At 33.7% G+C, this 21975-nt stretch overlaps 1 protein-coding gene across 4 annotated transcripts in view; it reads left to right on the forward strand.

Annotated features, from left to right (window-relative positions):
* CASC4 (cancer susceptibility 4) overlaps window positions 1-21975 on the forward strand; it is an 85005-nt gene that overhangs the window by 24244 nt on the left and 38786 nt on the right. For all 4 annotated transcript variants that reach the window (XM_011355030.2, XM_011355029.2, XM_023527827.1 and 1 more), the window contains exons 3-6: window positions 2300-2402; window positions 4084-4174; window positions 7627-7771; window positions 8083-8163. In XM_011355030.2, the coding sequence (XP_011353332.1) occupies window positions 2300-2402; window positions 4084-4174; window positions 7627-7771; window positions 8083-8163 (420 nt within the window). The remainder of the gene's footprint in view (window positions 1-2299; window positions 2403-4083; window positions 4175-7626; window positions 7772-8082; window positions 8164-21975) is intronic.

A 21975-nucleotide genomic window follows, 5' to 3' on the forward strand; every position in this document is an offset into this window, starting at 1 on the left:
AATCTGATATTTTACGTGGACTGAAACTAACTCATAACGATGTTTTATTTTTCTTTATCAATTGTATTTCAAGCCTTTTATCTCCATTTAGAAATGAAAACTTTGTTTCCCGATAAAGGATTTTCAAATACTGTTAGTGAGAAGCTTTGTGGAGAGGCAAAGAAGCCATTCCAAAATTTGAAATCATACTAAGCCTCAAGTTCATTCTGAAGGTGAACTTAGCTTACTTCATTTATTTTACTGTGTCAGAAAAAGAAGCCTAAATGAGTCCTAAAGATTACCAATTGAGGTCCATTCCCTAAGAGCTGCTAGATAGTGCTGATTTTTTTTGTTTTTTTTAATTGTAATAACTTTTCAATTCTCTAGAATCTTTCCTGCCTAAGCATAGGTTCACTGTATTGGCTAACCTTGTAAGCTACAAGACCTATTTGTCACTGCCTTCTGCTGAGATCTCATTGTCTTGTCTCCATAGCTAAAGCTAATTTCTACTACCTCTAGCCCTTTGTATCTTAGGAGATTGGGCCAGGGATCAGATAACAAGCTAAATGTGATATTCAGTGGTACCTGGCCTCAGATTTGTTACTTGTATCTGAAGTAGAGGTAATGGGTGAAAAACTATGGAGATCAACCGTGTTTACATATTGGAGAATTAATAGAGTAAGAAGAGAAATTTAAAATGTGGCTTGTCTGAACTCAGAAACAGGCCAGAATGGTGGTTACAAGGGGCTGGCAGGTAGTGGGGATGAGATGTTGGTCAAAGTGTACAAACTCTCAGTCGTAAGATGAATAAGTTTTGGGAATCTAACATACAGCATGGTGATTACAGTTAACAATACTGTATGATATACTTGAAAGTTGCTGAGAGTAGATCTTAAATGTTCTCATTACAAAAAAGAAATGGTAATTATGTGAGAAGATGGAGGTGTTTATACCATAGTGATAATCACTCACAGTAAGTGAATAAAATCAACATGTTGTGTACCTTAAACTTAACACAATGTTATATCTCAATTAAAAAAAAATTTTAATGAACAAGGTACAAGCATTTTATGTGAATCATTTTTCATACCTGATTATTATACTATAAGGTAACTATTATTATGCAGATTATTAAACTTTTTATTTATATACCTCAGCAGATGTTTATGTGACTTTAAAATTTTTATTTGTTGTCATTGCCACACTTAGGATTCCACAATAAAATTTGGGAAGAGAAAAAAAATGCTCCAAATTCTACCAGTAAACATAATCACTGGTAACACTTTGATATATTTTATTTTAGTCTAATTTTTACATGGATGTAATTATATTATAAATATATGTTTACATTTGTTTTTTAAAAACTTACATCCCAAGCAGTTTTGGAGTGCCTTTAAAGTAATAAGACTAATTCTATAAGCCTTCATGAACATAGGTATAATATTGGTACATTATGGTTAAACATATTTTAGTCTTAAGATGTCACTTATATAGAATAGACTTCTGTTGCCATTAAAAAATTAAGACCTTAAAAAAATATTAAGATCTTCTTAACTACTTTTGCTTAACTGCTAGCAGTTAGCTTATTTTTAAACCATCTACGAAATGACATTTCTCTTCTCTGGCTGAATTTCTTTTATTTGTAGGGTCAGATGAAGAAGAAGCAGCTCTAGAAAAGATGGAGCCAGTAATTATGGATTAAATGTACACAAAAGAGCATATGGCCCAGCTTTTAATTTACTTTCCACTTGGAATTTCATGGTATTCATTATAACTAAAACTTTCAGCCTTAGTCCAGAAAATATGAGCTTTGAAAATGGAATTTTGATATTTTGGTATATTTATTATGTGAATCAGTAGCAGAACTAAAAATGAGATTTAAAGTGTTTGGCACCTAAGTTGGGAGTCAAATGTGGTTTAAAATGGAAAAAGAAACCTCAATTCTATACCTACAGTGAACATATCTAAAAAATATGATTCCACCCTGTTTTTATAAAGCAGATAGAGTTAAAGAATTAGGTAGGTTTTTCTTCTTCTTCTTCTTCTTTTTTTGGATACTGTTTCCACAACTTAGTGTATGTCTACATAATGTGAAAAGATGTGTACTTTTTAAATATTTCTGATTGATGTGAAAGCCACATTGTTTTAAAATAAATTTTATTGCCCATCTGTGTCATAAAAAGCAATTAAATGGGGGTACCGATTATATAATTTAACTTGCTGAGAAGTGTATATAACTTTTTATAATCCCATACCTTCTCAATAGGAAGCATTAGAGTGAGTAAACTTTATTCTTTTGATTCTTACCTTGTGTGGATAGAGCAACTTGCTGAGCTTCGTCAGGAGTTTCTTCGACAAGAAGACCAGCTTCAGGACTATAGGAAGAACAATACTTACCTTGTGAAGAGGTTAGAATATGAGAGGTAAGGTGCTACATGCAACAAATATTTATGAATCTGGAATATCTCTCCAATTTTGGACAGTTTTTTCCTCTCTGGCTTCTATTTTTCTTTTCTTCTCTTCTTTCATTTTCTTAGGTCTTTTCAATTCATTTTCTATTCTCTTTCTATGACTCTTTGAAATCCAAAATAGTCTTTTATTTCAATATGTTTAATACCATGAAAATATCTCTTACAAGGCATGTCGAGTCTGCCTATGTGAGACAGAAAATCTTGCCTGAGTTTTATTGAATTAGGTGTGGCAAAGACTGAAAGATTAAGATTCTGCGATTCTTCTTGAGGGGCATTCTGAAGATGAAGACAGCACTGGGAGATGTCCCCAGAATAGCTGAGGTCTGAGTGCCACCTGTACTTCAGTCTCCTTGCTTACACCTCTACACTTAATTTATGATGAGGTCTGGGAACCTTTTAGGGGCCTTTCTAGCAATCACTCTTTAAAAATCTTTATTATATCTTTAATCAGTTTTACAGTAAAAGGTAGTTTTTGGGTCTGCACACCAGAAATAGAAAGATTTGCCATACTTTAAAGTGCCATTTATCCATTTCTTATTTCTTACTCTTGTAGTTTATCAATATGCATCCAATGACATGTATATATTTTAACCTAACAATATTCAGTAGTTATCCATATAACTATAGGATTAGAGATCGAGTATATTTAGAGACAGTATAGTATTCTAGCCCATTAATGTACCAAAGCTTGTTTAATCTCTCCCAGTTGCTGAACCACTATATTTTTCCTTTTCTCATTATTATGACTATCAGCTATAAAAATCTTTATGCAAAAAGGATTTTTCCTTTCTTATATTATTTCATTGGTATATATTCTCAAATACAGAGTTCCTGAGATAGAATATTTTATTGCTTTTTTTGCTCATATCATTAGATTGCTTTCTAATATGACTACTAATTTATAATGTAAATGTTTCCCCATAGCCTCATGAGCATTAGCTTTTATAATTCTAATTTATTTTTGCTAGTATAGGAATAGATAATATCATAAATACATATAGGGAATTTAATTTGGATTTTTAATGGTGAGAGTTAACATTTTTCTATATATTTATTAACTATTTGTTTTTGCACGAACAATCTATTTGTATCCTTTGACTGCTTGTCCAATGGTTTGTTCCTTTACATTTTCTCTTGATGGTTCCAATCTGTTTATTAGTTCCTTCCATTCTTGCTCTTCCTATGATTTAAACTTTTATTACTGTGTTTAAAGTACTAACTACTGGATGAATCATCTGCTGCTACTCCTTATCAACTCTCAAAATTCTATTTTTTTCCTCATCTATTACTATATATTATTCTTACAGTTTTCTATAGTGTTTTTCTCTTCTGTGATTGAAGTTGGCTTTGACAATTGTTTCTTTTATAAATGCAATTTATAAAAACAAACTTCATCTTTCTAATTTCTGTTTTTTAAATTAGCTTTATCAGTATTCTTTATTTTCTATTGAAGTTTCAAATATTTTAAGAATTTTGACTGTCAGCTATATTTATGTCTGCTCTTTGTCCTTCCTTGCCCACTTTCATGTCAACTGAATGCTTTGTCATTATAAATGTATGTTTTCAACTTCTAGACAATTTTGAGAATCCAATCCAAGATAATATAGTCTAAAAGAATGACTTTGTAATTTAGTTTTCAGTGTGGACAACAGATCAAGGAATTAAGAGTACAACATGAAGAAAATATTAAAAAATTAGCAGACCAGTTTTTGCAGGAACAAAAGGTAAATTTAAAAAATACTTAAATCAGAATATGTTCTTCTTATAAATCATGTAATTTAGAAATTAAAATATGTACTTTTGTTATACAATATTGTATTTTTAAGTATTCTAACCTGCATAATTCTAAAAATAACTTGCAGTGGAGTGGCTTTATTGCCGAGTAAATTAGATATTTTCAAAAATATAACCTCAACTCTTAAAACTAATTTTGAGCTAAATGTCTTTTATCTGACTTTTAAAAATAATTTTTGCTGTTAATATATTTCTTAGATTGTAAAGTAGAAAACATTTTACTGAAAAATTAATTACTTCCTATTTTATGCTTTTGAGAAATAGAAAAAAATTGAGAAACTTTTCCCTTAATTATAAATTTCCATTATTCTGAATTCCTTTCTTAAAATATAGAAATGAAACATTAGCTACTATTTTGATTCATATTTTTGGGACTGGCAAATTCTTTTATTAATTTATCCATATTCAGTTGATGCATATTACAAAGTTCCTGCTAGAAACGGAGAGAATTTGTCTGAAGATTACTAGTGATTAGGACATTCTTATTTTTACACCCTGCAGTGTGACTAGCTGTGGTTTGTGTAAAGCCTTGTGATTTAAAGTAAAGAGAAGTTAAACAGTGAAAAATGTTTCTTATTATTTGGTACCATTTCCCTAAAGGAAAAGAAGTGAAGGAAACTAGATTTTTGTTCTTAGCTGTTTCACTGTTTTACAAAGTGGAATAGCTACTGCCTGTCTGCAGTCTGCCTTAAAGAGATGTGAGGCTAAATTGCTGGAAGATAGCAGGTCTGAGTAAGCTAGTGGCATAGGGCCATGGAGGATAACCAAACGTATTATTGAGACAGTGAATAGTTAGAGGAGCATAATAGATCCCAAAAGGAAGAAGAGAGGTTTGCTGTTGCATTTGTGTTATAAGCCCATATAAATAATGGGGTAAGTTTACTCTCTTCTGTTCTTCCAAGAAACTCATATGAAAGCTTTTCCCTTTTTCCAGGCAAGCGTAATTCTTTCTGTCTTCTATACTAGGCTGTTTTTATATTATAATTAACTAACTTCTTCTCCAATTTTTCTTTGCCCTTTTCCTGCCCTAAATGGAACAAGGTGAGGAGAAATGGAGCTGTTTAGAGAACTTGCCCATACCCCTCAGACCAGCAGCCTTCCCACCCTATCTTTATTCACTGTTCTTCCAACTCCTAAAACAAGTTGATTCTGTGAAATTTGAGTTTTTTTCCCATAAGAACAAATCTAGTGTAAGCTATGTAAAACAAGCATAAGTGGTATTCAGAGATTTTTTTTTTTTAACTAAGCACATGCCTATGTTAGAAAGTACTCTGAAGAAGGGACTAGCGAACTAAATCTAACCTGCTGCCTGTTCTCATACTGTCCATGAATAAAGAATGGTTATTACATTTGAAAATAGTTGAAAAATCAAAAGAATATTTTATGATGGGAAAATTATAAGAAATTCACATTTTCATGTCTGTTAATACAGTCCTATTGGAACATAGCCACACACTTATGTGTTTATTGCTTTCATGCTACAAAGGAAGAGGAATTGTAGACCAGAGATGACTAAAGAGACCTGAGGACTTAAATGCAATGTAGTATCCTGGATTGGATCTTGGAACAGAAAAAGGACTTAATGGAAAAAGTGGTGAAATCAAAATAAAGTCTGAAGTTTGATTAATAATATACTAATGTTTTCTTAGTTTTGTGAATGTACCATGCTAATGTAAGATGTTAATATTAAAGGAAATTGAGTGAAGGATAATTACTTGTCTGTAAATCTAAAATTATTTCAGTATAAAAAGTTTATTTAAAAAATAATTAGGTGGTCTTCTTACCAAGTTACCAACATTGCATTTAGAAAGCCATTTTAAGAATATTTACTGTCCATTCACTTAAAAGTATGGTCATTCATAACGCATCAAAAGGACAATAGTTAACATATTAACAAAAGGACAGTAGTTAACATCAATAGTTAACATCTTTGTTAACTATTTCAAATGGAAAAATATTTTGAACAGTAGTTTGTTGACTTTTAAGTTTTATTTAACAGTTTGTTTTATTCGCATCTACTGATAGTGTAGTACTATAGAAATAGCCTTATGATATAGCATTATAGTGAAAAATGCACAGAAATGCAGGATAGGTGCTCAGTTTGTACCTCATTGAGATTTTCACCCTTGGCCTTCATATTGACATTTAAAAATTTTTTAGTTTATCGTTTCGCTCAACACTTAAACTCTCAGATTTAACTATAGCTTACCAAGTTCCCAGAAAATGTGGGCATAAGAAAGACTGTTAGGTTTGATTTCCTTTCCCACAATTCTCTAGCTTTGTAACCTTGGACAAGCTACTTAACTTCTTTATAAACCTCAATTTTATTTTATTTTTCCTAAAACTGTTCATTTATCTCTACTAGAGGATAAATTTGAAAGCACTTTGTAAACTGTGGAGCATGGTGCACATGTTTATTATTAATTTTATCTCCAGGTACACTGGAATACCTACTACACCTGATTGTTGTAGCACCTTTTCTCCTTTATTGTGATAAATTCTTACAATTTGGCTCTTGCATTTGCAGATTTCTTGTAGATTTTTTAATACTATTGTTTTATATAACATTACTAATGATTATATTCCGTGGTGTTCTAGAATTGACAAACCATTTATAAATGCATTTAATGTTAAGTAGAAGGACCTATACAGCAACCCAATGTCTCCTTGACTCTGTGCCTCTCCTAATTTTCCACCGAGGCAACTCAACTAATATAAAAGAGAAAACTGGCCCAAAATAGAACTGAGTCAGGCCTAACCATATACCTGAAGATTCAAGTTTTCTAAGGAGATGATATGGTTAGGAGTAGGTTGGAGGGAGCACTGACCTGTATATTGTTCTGCCATTACTTCTTATGCTTAAGTGGTCAGTGCACTTGGGAAGAAGTGTGCCTGTTTTCCACCCTTGCTGTTTCTTCTGGGAAGTAGCCATCTGTCATGCATGATGGAGCACCTGTGTGCCAACCTCTTGCTGTCTGCCATCCTGCTCTATTACAACACAGAGAACCTACCCTGCCCACAGCTCCCAGGACAATGCCTAACTGTAGGCCGCCACAGCAACCTAAAGTGCTCAGCAAGACTCTTCTTGCAGAATCATTTCCTTAGCATAGCCAAAGAGAATTATCTCTGCCTAACACTTCAGGCCATTTACTCTAATTAGAGAATTTAAAAAAGGTTTTGGTTATTCTTTTGACTTCACATCAGCTATTCAAAACTGAACAGAAAATAATGTTATATCCCACATTTCAAAATGTTTGATATTTGGACCCATAGTGTATGTTCCAGAAAATGAACAGTTCAGAACATTTAATTAAAAGTTGTTTCAATGGTTTAACATTTTGAACTGACAAATATTTACTGTTATCACATCTTTATCTAACAGCAAGAGGCCCACAAGTTTGAATTAAAAGTTGGAAATGAATTGAGTATAAACAATCATGCAGCACCTAAAAATGTTCCAAAAGTACCTGAGAATGCTGCAGATAAGAATGAAGAACCCTCAAGCAATCATATTCCACATGGGAAAGGTATTACTACTGTTTTGTTTTCTGTTAATAAGATATTCTTTTATGATTTTGAGATGAACATTTTCAATCATAAAGAGTACTGTTTGATTTTAGTTCAGTTATGATTATGTGTCTGTATTGTTTCAATTTTGGATTCTTTGATAGAGGAGAAAAAATAGTTACTTTAGAGTTATGACTATGTCCAAAGCAAGGTATAAAGACATTCAGTCAGTGTAGCTTATTGTTTTAGAAACTGATTGTTATATTCTTTCAAAACATTTTCAATTTATGTAAGGAAAAATACAAAGTTATATCTTTTGTTATTTGGGCAGAACCTGTCAAAGGAGACGGTGATGCAGGAATGCCTGGAATAGAAGAGAATGACCTTGCAAAAGTTGATGATCTTCCCACTGGTAAGTAAAAGTTTTTAGAGTATTTATCTAAAGCAATCAGATTGTTTTTCACGTGACCCTATTCTCTTTCTCAGTAACACTTGAGAAAAGTCAAAAATACCTGTATGATTGATATTTCCAGTTAATTAACTACCCATTAATTACCAGGACTTTTTGGATATAACTTTATGAAAAATTTTGCCGGAAGTTTTAAAGTACTTGTTTTTGCTTTGATAAGAGTCACCTATATTTGAACCTTTTCTTGATTACTCATAGTTATTGTTCATGACAGGTATGCTATGTTAGAGCCATTTATGTTTATTAAAAGTATATATGGCCCATTTCTTTCAGACTAAATGTTCCCAGATTGCTGCCATTGATGTGCTTTAATACAGCATAGTAATATCCTTATATAGGCTTCTAGGATTTGGCTTGTCCTTTCAGTCAATTAACCCACACTTTAAATAGTTTATTCATTATTTTTCTTTCTTTTACGGTCACTTCTGCTCAGTGTATCTTTCTTTGTTTATGTGTTTATTTCTTTTCCATTTCCATTTGAAGTCTATATCACTCTCGCTGTCCTAATCCCATTCAGGTTTTTTTTTTTTTTCATATCTCTGTTTTTCTTGCCATTTCTATATTTCTTGGCTATCATAGGTATCCCTCCCTGCCGACTCCAATTTATTATGGTGGAAAATTGGAAGTAACCGCATGTCTGTGGTTCTTCTTGGCTGTTTTTATTCTTTTTTTATTTCAGTGATTACTTCTGTGGTTACAGCTTATCATATATGGGTGAAATTGCTGAGTGTCTGAGGTCCAAATGAATAAAATATTAGCCCTTTCATTTGTAATTTTATCTTCTCAAATTCTTTCATGTCTTTATTCTTTTGGGTTTCAGTCACAGTATATTCCCCTAAAATAAAGGTAAGGACAAGAACAATACCACATATTTATAAATATGGAGTTAGAATGAGGATGAATTGTTTGCAATGAGGTTATCCAGTGATTCTTAATGTATGGTCCTTGGACCAGCAGTATTAGCACTACCCAGGAACTTGTTAGAAATGCAAATTCTTAGGTCCCATTCCAGACCTTCTGAAGGAGAATTTCTTGGGATGCAGCCCAGCAGTGTGTTTCTTAACAAGCTCTCCATGTGATTTTGATCTATGCTAGAACCACTAGCTAGATGTTAATTAAAGAAATGTTGAGAGCAAAGACCATGTATTGGTCTCAATTTTTGCAACACTTACTCTATTAGTCTTACTTAGTTTTAGGTTGATTCATCTTTTTTACATTGCCCTTGTTTACTTTTTAAGCTACAGCCCAAGTTTTGCCATGGATAAACTGCAGGTTTCTAGTGTATAGAAGCACTTCATTCAGATATATGATCAAAGGTTGTTTACCCGCTTCCATGCATTTATTTTTCATGTCATATGTCTACAAAAATATGTTTACATTTAAACATATAATTTTTAAACTGTTGTCCATTTCACCATAGTTTTCAAGTTAAAATTGTATTATTACTACCCTAAATGTATAATATCTTGGTTTATTTTTTTCATTGGTCTACTCTCATTATTTATTACCTTAACCACCAGGAAATTCCAGAGTTGGGGTAAAATGAAATGAGAATGCAAGAGGTCTTTGAGATTTTATCTTGACCATTTTTAGATATACTGTCCTTATCAGACAGTGGTTTTCAAATGTCTTTCATACATGAATGACTTCAGCAGAGCAAAAATCCTATCTTGCTTCTACTTGCTAAAAAAAAGTGTACAACCAGTTCATTAGAATAAAAATGGATGAATAATGCTACTTTTGATTAGATGCCAACAAATTCAAGTCTGATTTTTACAATATGAATTTGCCATATTAACTCCTACAATGGTTGTAGCACTGTAATTTAGAACTGGGAAAAACACCAAAAATGTATATATTCTGCATAAATTTAGCATTAATGCCAAAAACATCTGTATATGCAGACACTGTCTACAGTGACATGGCATATTAGAGGCATTCATATTTGATTATCTGTAATTTGGAAATTATATGCTACAACGTAAGTTTTTTGGAGGGATTTTGTTGTTTTTGGCATTTATCCTGCTTGGTGTTCTTTGAGCTTACTGGATCTGTGGTTTGGCATCTGACATTAATTCAGGGAAATTCTCAATCATTATCATTTCAAATAGTTCTTCTGTTCTTTTCTCTTCTTTTGGTATTCCCATTACACATATGTTACATCTTTTATAGTTGTCCTAGATACCTTGTTCTAGTTTTATTCCAGTCTTTATTCTCTTTTCTTTTTTATTTCCGAGGATTCAGTTGATATATCCCCTAGTTCAGAGCTTCTTTCCTTAGCAGTGTCCAGTCTATTAATGAGCCCATCTAAGACAGTCTTCATTTCTGTTACAGTGTTTTTAATTTCTAGCATTTCTTTTTTATTTTTTCTAGGATTCCCATTTCTCTACTAATGTTATCCATCTGTTTTTACATACGGTCTACTCTATTCATTAGAGTCCTTAGCATATTAATCATAGTTATTTTAAATTCCCAGTCTGATAATTCTAATATCTCTGCAATGTTTTTGGTTTTGATGCTTGCTCTTTTTCTTCAAATTACGCTTTTTGCCTTTTAGTGTGACTTATAATTTTTTCTTTCTTTTTCTTTATTTTATTAAATTTTTGGGAGTGACATTGGTTAATAAAATTATATAGGTTTCAAATGTACATTTCAATAATATATCGTATGGATATTGCATTGTATGTTCACCACTCAAATTTCTTTTCGTCACCATATATTTGACCTCCTTTACCCTTATCTACCTGTCCCCTCTTCCCTTTCCCTCTGGTAAACCACTAAACTGTTGTCTGTGTCTATAAGTTTTTTTTTGTCTTGTTCGTTTGTTGCTTTCAGTTTTATATCCCACATATATGCTTCTCAACTTTTTCTGTCTGACTTATTTTGCATAGCATGATTATCTCAAGATCCAACCATGTTGTCACAAATGGCAATATTTCATCTTTTCTTATGACAGTGAAATATTCCATTGTGTATATGTACCACATCTTCTTTATCTAATCATCTATTGAAGGGCACTTTGGTTGTTTCCATATCTTGGTCACCATGAATAATGCTGCAGTGAACATTTGGGTGCATATATATATTTACAGATAAATGTTTTCAAAATTTTGGGGTCAATACCTAGAAGATGGGTTGCTGGGTCACATGATAATTCTATTCTTAATTTTTTTGAGGGACCTCCATACTGTTTTTCATAGTAGTTGTACCAGTTTACATTTCTACCAGCAGTGCATGAGGGTTCTTTTCTTTACAACCTCTCCAACACTTGTTATTACTTGTCTTGATGATAAAACCCACTCTAACACGTGTGAGGTGGTATCTCATTGTGGTTTCATGTCTATTTGCCATTTATATGTCTTCTTGGGAGAAGTGTTTGTTCAGGTCCTCTGCCCACTTTTTAATTGGATTGCTTGTTGTTTTGTTGTTGAGTTGTCTGAGTTCTCTATATATTTTGGATATATGCCCCTTGTCGGAGGTGTTGTTTGCAAATATTTTCTCCCATTTAGCTGGTTGCTACTTTGTTTTGCTGATGATATCTTTTGCTGTGCAGAAGCTTTTTAGTTTGATATAGTCTCATTCGTTTATTTTTGCTTTTATTTCCCTTGCTTTTGAGGTCAAATTCATAAGATCCTCTGTAAATCTAAGGTCCATGAGTTTAGTACCCGTGTTTTCTTCTATGCAATTTATTGTTTCATGTCTTATATTTAGGTCTTTGATCCATTTTGAGTTAATTTTTGTGAATAGTGACAGATGGCAGTCTAGTTTCATTCTTTTGTATATAGCTTTCTAATTTTCTCAGCACCCTTTCTTGAAGAGGCTTTCTTTTCTCCATTGTATGTTTTTCACTCCTTTGTTGAAAATTATTTGCCCATGTATATGTGGGTTTATTTCTGGACTCTCAATTCTGTTCCATTGGTCTGTGTATATGTTTTTCTGCCAATACCATGCTGTTTTGATTTGAAGTCAGGCAGTATGATATTTCCGGTCCTGTTCTTTTTTCTTAGGATTGCTTTTGGTTATTTGGGGTCTTTTGTGATTCCATACAAATCTGATGATTTTTTGTTCTATTTCTTTTTAAAAAATGTCATTTGGATTTTGATGGGGATTGCATTAAATCTGTACACTGTTTTGGGTAATATGGCCATTTTAACTATGTTGATTCTTCCAACCCATGAACACAGAATATTCATTTCTTTGTGTCTTCTTTAGTTTCTTTTAATAATGTCTCGTAGTTTTCATTGTATAGGTCCTTCGCATACTTTGTTAAGTTTATTACTAGATATTTTCTTCTTTTTTGTTGCAATTGCAAAAGGAATTTTTTTTTCATTTCTTTTTCTGAAATTTCATTATTAGTGTATAGGATCATGATGGATTTTTGTACATTGATTTTGTATCCTTTAACTTTACTCTATTTGTTTATTGTCTCTAATGGTTTTTTGGTGGAGTCTTTAGAATTTTCCATACAAAGAATCATGTCATCTGCAAAAAATGAAATTGGATTTATTCATTCTCAATTTGGATGCTTTTTATTTCTTTCTCTTGCCTGATTGCTCTAGCTAAGAATTCTAATACTATATCGAATAAGAGTGGTGAGAATAGGCATCCTTGTCTTGTTTCTGATCTGAGGGAAAGCTTTCAGTTTTTCACCATTAACTATAAATTAGCTGAGAGTTTATCACATATGGCCTTTATTACGTTGAGGTACTTTTCTTCTATACCCATTTTATTAAGTATTTTAATCATAAATGGAGGCTGTATTTTGTCTAATGCTCTTTCTGCATCTATTGATGTAAGCATATGATTTGTATCCTTTATTTTGTTTATGTAGTATATCATGTTGATTGATTTGTGTATATTGAACCATCCTTGTGCCCCTGGAATGAACCCCACTTGATCGTGGTGTGTAATCTTTTCAATGTATTGTTGCATTCCATTTGCTAGTATTTTGTTTAGGATTTTTGTATCTGTATTCATTAGAGATATTGGTCTGTAGTTTTCCTTTTTTGTGTTATTCTTACCAGGTTTTGGTATTAGTTAGGAAGTATTAACTCTTCTTCAAATTTTTTTAAGTGTTTGAGAAGGGCAGGTATTAAATCATCTTTGAATGTTTGATAGAATTCACTAGTAAAGCCATCTAGTCTTGGCTTTTACTTTTTGAATGGTTTGTGATGATTGTTTCAATTTCCTTACTGTTGATTGGTCTATTTAGATTTTCTGGTTCTTCGTGATTCAGTCTAGGAAGGTTGTATATTTCTAAGAACTTGTCCATTTTGTCTGGGTTATTGAATTTGGGGTATATAATCTTTCATAGTATTATTTCATGATCCTTTGTATTTCTGTGGTATCTGTCATAACTTCTCCACTTTCGTTTCTGATTTTGTTTGTGTCTTTTTTCTTTTCTCCTTAGTGAGTCTACCCAGGGGTTCGTCAATTTTGTTAATCTTTTCAAAGAACCAGCTCTTAGTTGCATTAATTTTTTCTATTGCCCTTTTCTCAATTTCCTTTAATTCTGCCCTAATTTTTATTATTTTCTTCCTTCTGCTGACTTTGGGCTTCATTTATTTTTCTTTTTTAGTTCTTTAAGATATAATGTTAGGTTGTTTACTTGGGATTTTTCTTGTTTCTTGAGATAGGCCTGTAATAATATAAACTTTCTTATACTGTTTTTTCTATATCCCAAAAGTTTTTATATGTTGATATTTTCATTCTCATTTATTTCTATGTAGCTTTTGATATTTCCTTGTATTTCTTGTTTGACCTAGATGTTCTTTAGTAGCATGTTGTTTAATCTCCACATATTTGTGATTTTTCCCGCTTTTTATAGTTGATCTCCAATTTCAAAGCATTATGGTCAGAGAATATGCTTGGTATGATTTCAGTTTTCTTAAATTTGTTGAGGCTAGTTTTGTGTCCCAACATAGGGTCTGTTTTTGAGAGTTCATGTATATTTGAGAAGAATGTGTGATCTGATGTTTTGGATTGAAAGGCTCAGTAAATGTCAATATACCCAATTGGTCTAATGTGTCATTTAAGGCTGATATTTCTGTATTGATTTTCTGTTTGGATGATCTTCCATTTCTGTCAATGGGGTATTTTAGATTCCCTACTATAATTGTGGTTTTCTCAGTTTCTCCTTTTATTCTGTTAGTAGTTGCTTTATATATTTTGGTGGTCCCTGGTTGGGACATATATATATTGATAAGTATTATGTCATCTTGAAGTGTCCTTCTTTGTCTCTTGTTACCATTTTATGCTAAAGTTTATTTTGTCATATACAAGTGCAGCTACACTCACTTTTCTCTGGATGCCATTTGCTTGGAGTATTGTTTTCCACCCTTTCACTTGGAGTCTGTATTTGTCCTTTCAGCTGATATGTGTCTCTTGAAGGCAACATATGGTTAGGTTTTGTTTTTTGATTCAATCTGCTACTCTGTGCATTTTTATTGGTGAATTCGGTCCATTTACATTTAGGTGATTATTGATATCTATTTTATCTTTTGTTTTCTGGTAGTTCAGTATTCACATTGTTTCTTTGCCCTTGTGTTTCTGTTTGTTATTTAGTTTGGTGATATTCTATGATTTTTTCCTCTCTTTTTATGTTATGTGTCTTGATTCTGGATTTTTTTGTGTGTGGTTATCATTAAGTTTATGTAAAAGAAAGTTTCTTCTGCATAAGTCTTATCTCCATTCCTCTTTAGAAATTCAGACCTTTACCCCTGCCTCTTTTTTGTTTTTATTGTCTCAGATTATCCCTATTTATGCTGTGAGTTTTTTTTTTCTTAGTTGTAGTAACTATTGCCTTCTTCTCTTTTTAAATATTTTTATCCTCTTTAACTATTATATAATATTTAAGTATATAATATCCTATCCTGAATACGGATTGCAATTTCTTGTTTCTCTCTGTTAGTCATCTTACTCATAATTATGTATCTTTTTGTCTATTTGTTTCAGGTAGAATAACTCTTCAGTAGTTTCTGTAATGCAGGCCTTGTGGTAGAAAATTTCCTCAGCTTTCATATGTCTGAAAAGGTCTTTATTTCTCCTTCGTATTTATATATTATTCTTGGCTGGTAATTTCTCTCTTTCAATAATTCAAATATTTGATTCCACTCCCTCCTAGCTTGTGGAGTTTCTGCTGAAAAATCCAATGGTAATCAATGGGTTTTCCTTTGTAGGTACTGTCTTCTTTTCCCTGGCTGCCTTGAGGATTCTTCCTTTGTCACTAATTTTTGACAGTTTTAATATAATGTACCTTGGAGAAGCCTTTTTGGATTGAGATAATTAAGTGTTCTGTTTGCTTCTTGGATTCGAGGTTCCAGTTCTTTCCATAAATTTGGGAAGTTCTCATCAACTATTTGTTTGGATAGGCTCTTTGTTCTCCCTCTCTTTTTCTGGTATATACCCATTATTCTTATATTTCTCTTTCTGATGGAGTCAGATAGTTTTCGTAGAGTTCTTCAGTTTTTTTTTTTTTTACTCTCAAGTCTCTCTTCTTTCATCTGTGTCATTTCCAGATTTCTGTCTTCGATATCACTAATTCTTTCTTCCATCTGGTCAGCTCTATTTCCTAAGTTCGCTATTTCACTCTTCATCTCTTTCCTTGAGTTCTTCAGCTCCAGAATTTTTATTTGGTTCTTTTTTAAAGTTTTATTCTTTTTGGTAAAGTATTCCTTTTGTTCATTGATTTTATTTCTGAGTTCCTTCAACTGCTTGAGTTTTCTTGCATCTTGTTAAGTTTTCTTAGAACTGTAATCTTGAAATCTCTGTCATTTTAATCACATTTCTATATCTATTTCTGGAGACTTTTCATTTTTTTTTCTGAGCTGCATTGTTACCTTGGTTGTTCATGGTATTTAATGGATTGTTTCTTTACCTAGGCATTTGTGGGCATGCACTCTGCTTTTTAACCTATTTCCTGTTTGCCCTGAGAATACTTGCTGGCGGTGCTTGCAGCTGCAGTGTATACCTTAAGATAACTCATGGATTACAGTCCTAACTTTACCACCAAAGTCTGCCACGAAATATCCTGCTTTTATTATTATTTTCACATTGCTCTAGAAATATATTGATAGTCTTTGGAAACAAATGACATCATTCCATTTATAGCATATTCTGTCTTTAGTTGTGGTATTTCCATTTACAAAATATAGTAATTCTCGATTGCTGAAAATGTCAAATCCTAGAAAATGTAGCATTTCTGTGTATGATGTTAAATTAAAGCTTGCAGTGAGCTACACTTATTTTTCTAAATGGGAAAAGGGTTAAAACATTTTATTGTTATTAAGGATGATTCTTTAGGTTGATAAGAAGAGTTTTCCTTTTGTTTTCCAGTAGGTGGCGCAAAAGCTTCCTGCATTGCCAAGGCCTCCCAAATCTCTGCTGGGTGGCAAAAAATGCCTTTCATTCCCTGGGGAGGTGGGTGATTTCTCTGCAACCAGGCCATATCAGTCTCAGGGCTTCACTGCTATGGTAGAATGGTGGGCAACAGGGTTCTGAGCCCCTGAAGTCCTGGTGCTGCCCAAGCAGCCAGATGCAGTGTTGTGCTGCCTGAAGTGTTCCAGGTGCCTCCACCAGGCTCTGCCTTCATGGGTGAGGGTAGGTTGGGTTAAAAGGGGCCACCTGTGTGCCTGTGGCTCTGTTTTCCTCCCAGTAATGGCAACTGCCAGGCATCAGCTGCCTCGCCTCTGTATCTCCACCCCTGTCACTAGGACCAGACTCGGTATGAATCTGCCACGTAGAAGCTGTCTCCTCAGTTCTCAGGATTGCAGATACCCTGCTTGTAGCACGACACTTGCTGCTGTTTCCCCTGGGGCCCGCTGCTAGCTCTGGGAGTGGGGCAGGAGGCGGCCACGCCCTGAGACTTCGTTTTCTGCCTGGCAATGGTGGCTGCTAGAATACAGCTATCATACCTCTGTATTCAGTCTCTGCCCTGATCACTGGGTTCTGTCATATATGCTGATCCACTCAGAGGAATGCTTGAGGCTGTAGAGAGTGCATACTGCAACCTGATTCCTCCCCTATCCTTGAGTCCCACAGGGAGCTCTGGGCTGTGTCCACAGCACCCAACTGTGCTCTCTCCCTTTCCTCTTTCTTTGCTTGCCTGATTGGCCCATCTTCAGAGGCTTTGATGCCAGATCTCTCACAAATGTCTGTGTGTTAGCCTGGGAATCTTCCATTGGATTATAGCTGTTTAACTTGTTCTAGTCTCAAGGGGAGAGAACAAGGGGACCACCCCTCACGTCGCTGTGCTTCTGACCATAATTTTTTCTAGGTAGTTGGACATGATGTACTAGGTAAAAGGAATTGCTGTAAATAGGCCTTTATTAATGTGATGGGGAGGGAAAACATTCTGTAGTCCTATGATTAGGTCTCAGTCTTTCAGTGAGCTTGAACTTGTGGACTGTGAACATTACCAATATTTCTCAGATATTTTCACCCCTCTGAGGTGGGACAGAGTGGCTAAAGTGGACTGGAGTTGGGTACAGTCAAAAACAGCTTATCGACAGGGATTCGTTCTGCGAAATGTGTTGTTAGGCAATTTCATCATTGTGCGACCATCATAGAGTGTACTTACACTCTATGTGATATCACCTATTGCTCCTAGGCTAAAAATGTGTATAGCATGTTACTGTACCAGACAACACAAGGTTAAGTCAAGCACATCAGAAAATGATGCAATCAAGAGCAGTAAATATGAGATGTATGAGGCCACTGTTGGCATAACACAGCATACTGTTTTACGGCAAACATTTTTTTTATAAGTATAGTAAGCTCTAAAGTAATAATAAAAAGTATAGCATAGTAAATACATAATTTAGTAACATAGTTATTCATTATTATTAGCAAGTATTATGTACTGTACATAATTGTAGGTGCTATACTTTTTTTAATTTTTAAAAATTAACTTTATTGGAGTAACATTGGTTAATACAATTTTATAATTTTCAGGTGTACATTATAATTTGACATCTGTATATTCTATTGTGTATTTACCACTCAAAGTCCAGTTTCCTTCAGCTACCATATATTAGATCCCCTTTACCCACTTCACCTTTCCCCTATATTTGACCCGCTTTACCCCATCTACCTCCCCCTTCCTCCCCTACCCTCTACCTTCTGGTAACCACTAGTCTATTATCCATGTCCATGAGTCTCTGTTTGTCCTGTTTATTTGTTGCTTTTAGGTTTGTATCCCATATATAAGTGATACGTGATTTTTCAACTTTTTCTGTCTGGCTTATTTTCCTCAGCATGATTATCTTGAAGTCCATGTTGTCGCAAATGTCAGTGTTTCATCTTTCTTATAACTAAGTAATATTCCATTGTATATATGTACCGCAGCTTCTTTATCCAGTCATCTATCGTAGGATGCTTCAGTTGCTTGCATGTCCTGGCCACCATGGATAATGCTGCTATGAACATTGGTGTGCAAATAGCTTTTTGGATATGAGTTTTCAAGTCTTTGGGATAAATATACAGTTGACACATTGCTGGATCATATGGTAGCTCAATTCTTAGTTTTTTTTGAGGAACCTCCATACTGTTTTCCATAGTGGCTGTACCAATTTGCAGTCCCACCAGCGGTGTATGAAGGTTCCTTTTTCTCCACATCATTTGTTATTACTTGTCCTGTTGATTATTGTTATTCTAACAGGTGTAAGATGGTATCTCATTGTGGTTTTGATCTGCATTTCCCTAATAGCTAGCGATGTTGAGCATCTTTTCAAATATTTGTTGGCCATTTGTATGTCCTTTTGGGAGAAGTGTCTGTTCAGGTCCTCTGCCCATTTTTTGATTGGATCGTTTGTTTTTTTTGTTGTTGTTGTTATTGAGTTGTATGAATTCTTTGTATATTTTGGATATTAGGCCCCTGTTGGAGGTATTGCTTGCAAATATATTTTCCCATTCTGATGGTTGTCTCTTTACCTTGATGACAGTTTCTTTTGCTGAGCAGAGCTTTTTAGTTTGATGTAGTCCCATTCACTTATTTTTGCTTTTACTTCCGTTGCCTTTGAGGTCAAATTCATAAAATCCTCTTTAAGTCCAAGGGCCTTGAGTTTAGTTCCTATGTTTTCTTCTGTGCATTTTATTATTCAGGTCTTATATTCAGGTCCTTAATCCATTTTGAGTTAATTTTGGTATGTGGTGATAGACAACAGTCTAGTTTGATTCTTTTGCAGGTGGCTTTCCAGTTTTCCCAGCACCATTTACTGAAAAGGCTTTCCTTTCTCCACTGTATGTTATTGGCATTTTGGTCGAAAATTATTTGTCCATATAAATATGGGTTTACTTCTGGACTCAGTTCTGTTCCACTGGTCCATGTGTCTGTTTTTTTGCCAATACCATGCCGTTTGATTATTGTCACTTTGTAGTATAATTTGAGGTCGGGTAGAGTGATGCCTCCAGCCTTGTTCTTTTTTCTCAGGATGGCTTTGGCAATTTGGGGTCTTTTGTGCTTCCATACGAATCTGATGATTTTTTGTTCTTTTTCTTTAAAAACTGCCAATGGGATTTTGATGGGGATTGCATTAAATCTGCATAATGCTTTAGGTAATATGGTCATTTTAACTATGTTGATTCTTCCAATCCAAGAACATGGAATATCTTCCCATTTCTTTGAATCTGCTTCAATTTCTTTTAATAGGGTGTTGTACTTTTCATTATATAGGCCCTTCACTTGTTTTGTTAAATTTACTCTTAGGTATTTTATTCTTTTTGTTGCAATTGCGAAAGGAATTATTTTTTCCACTTCTTTTTCTGACACTTCATTATTAGAGTAATAGAACACTATGGATTTTTGAACGTCGATTTTGTAACCAGAAACTTTACTGTATTTGCTTATTGTTTCTAGTAGTGTTCTTGTGGAGTCTTTAGGGTTTTCTATATAGAGAATCATGTCATCCGCAAATAGTGACAGTTTGACTTCTTCATTTCCTATTTGGATGCCTTTTATATCTTTCTCTTGTCTGATTGCACTCACTAGGACCTCCAGTGTTATATTGAATAACAATGGGAACAGTGGACAGCCTTGTCTTGTTCCTAATCTTAGAGGGAAGGTTTTTAGTTTTTCACCATTAAGTATGATGTTGACTGAGGTTCTGTCATATATGGCCTTTATTATGTTAAGTTACTTTCCTTCTATACGGATTTTGTTAAGTGTTTTAATCATAAATGCATGCTGTATTTTGTTGAAGGCTTTTTCTGCATCCATTGATATGATCATATGATTCTTATTTTTTAATTTGTTTATGTGATGTATCACATTAATCGATTTGCATATGTCGAACCATCCCTGTGCCCCTGGGATGAAGCCCACTTGATCATGGTGTATAATCTTTTTAATATGTTGCTGTATTTGGTTCACTAGTATCTTATTTAAAATTTTGGCATTTTTTTCGTGAGGGATATTGGTTTGTATTTTTCTTTTTTTGTGTTATCTTTACCAGGTTTCGGTATCAGGGTAATATTGGCCTCATAAAAAGAGTTGGGAAGTATTGCCTCCTCTTTAATTTTTTTGGAAGAGTTTGAGAATAGGTATTAAATCCTCTTTGAATGTTTGGTAGAATTTACTGGCGAAGCCGTCTGGTCTTGGCCTTTTACTTTTTGGTAGATTTTTGATGATTGTTTCAATTTCCATAGTGCTGATTGGTCTATTTAAATTTTCCACTTCTTCATGATTCAGTCTAGGATGGTCGTATTTTTCCAAGTACTGATCCATTTCTTCTAGGTTATTATATTTGGTGTTATATACTTTTTCATAGTAGTCTTGCATGCTCCTTTGTATTTCTGCGATATCAGTCATAATTTCCCCTCTTTCATCCCTGGTTTTGTTTATTTGTGTCCTTTCTCTTTTTTCTTTAGTGAGTCTAGCCAGGGGTTTGTCAATTTTATTAACCTTCTCAAAGAACCAGCTCTTTGTTGTATTTATTTTTCTTATTTTTTTTTTAATTCAATTTCATTTATTTCTGCTCTAATTTTGATGATTTTTTTCTTTCTGCTGACTTTAGGCTTCATTTGTTCTTCCTTTTCTAGTTTTTTAAAATGAAGCATTAGGTTGTTTATTTGAGCTCATTCTTGTTTTTGGAGGTAGGCCTGTAATGATATGAACTTTCCTCTTATGACTGCTTTTGCCATGTCCTAAAAGTTTTGATATGTTTTACTATCATTATCATGCGTTTCTATGTATCTCTTGATCTCTCTTTTTATTTCTTCTCTGACCCAGTTATTCTTCAGTAGCATGTTGTTTAATCTCCATGTATTTGTGGTTCTTCCTGCTTGCTTTTTGCAGTTGATCTCTAGTTTCAGAGCATTATGATCAGAGAATATGTTTGGTATGATTTCACCCCTTTTATATTTCGAGGCTATCTCTGTGTCCCAGTATGAGGTTGATTCTTGAAAATGTTCCAGTGTACTAGAGAAGAATGTATAAGCAGCTGTTTTGGGATGGAAGGCTCTGTAAATATCAGTTATGTCCAGTTGGTCTAATGTGTTATTTAAGGATGTTACTTCCTTATTGATTTTATGCTTGGATGATCTATCCATATCCGACAGTGGGGTATTTAGATCCCCTACTACGATAGTTGTTTGGTCTGTTTCTCCCTTTAGTTCTGCTAGTAATTGCTTTACATATTTTGGGGCTCCCTGATTGGGAGCATAGATATTAATAAGTGTTATGTCTTTTTGGTGCATGATTCCTTTTATCATTAGGAAGTGTCCCTCAGTATCTTTCTTTACCTTTTTAATTTTGAAGTC

This window comes from Pteropus vampyrus, unplaced genomic scaffold, assembly GCF_000151845.1.
Source record: "Pteropus vampyrus isolate Shadow unplaced genomic scaffold, Pvam_2.0 Scaffold19, whole genome shotgun sequence".
Classification (NCBI taxonomy): domain Eukaryota; kingdom Metazoa; phylum Chordata; class Mammalia; order Chiroptera; family Pteropodidae; genus Pteropus; species Pteropus vampyrus.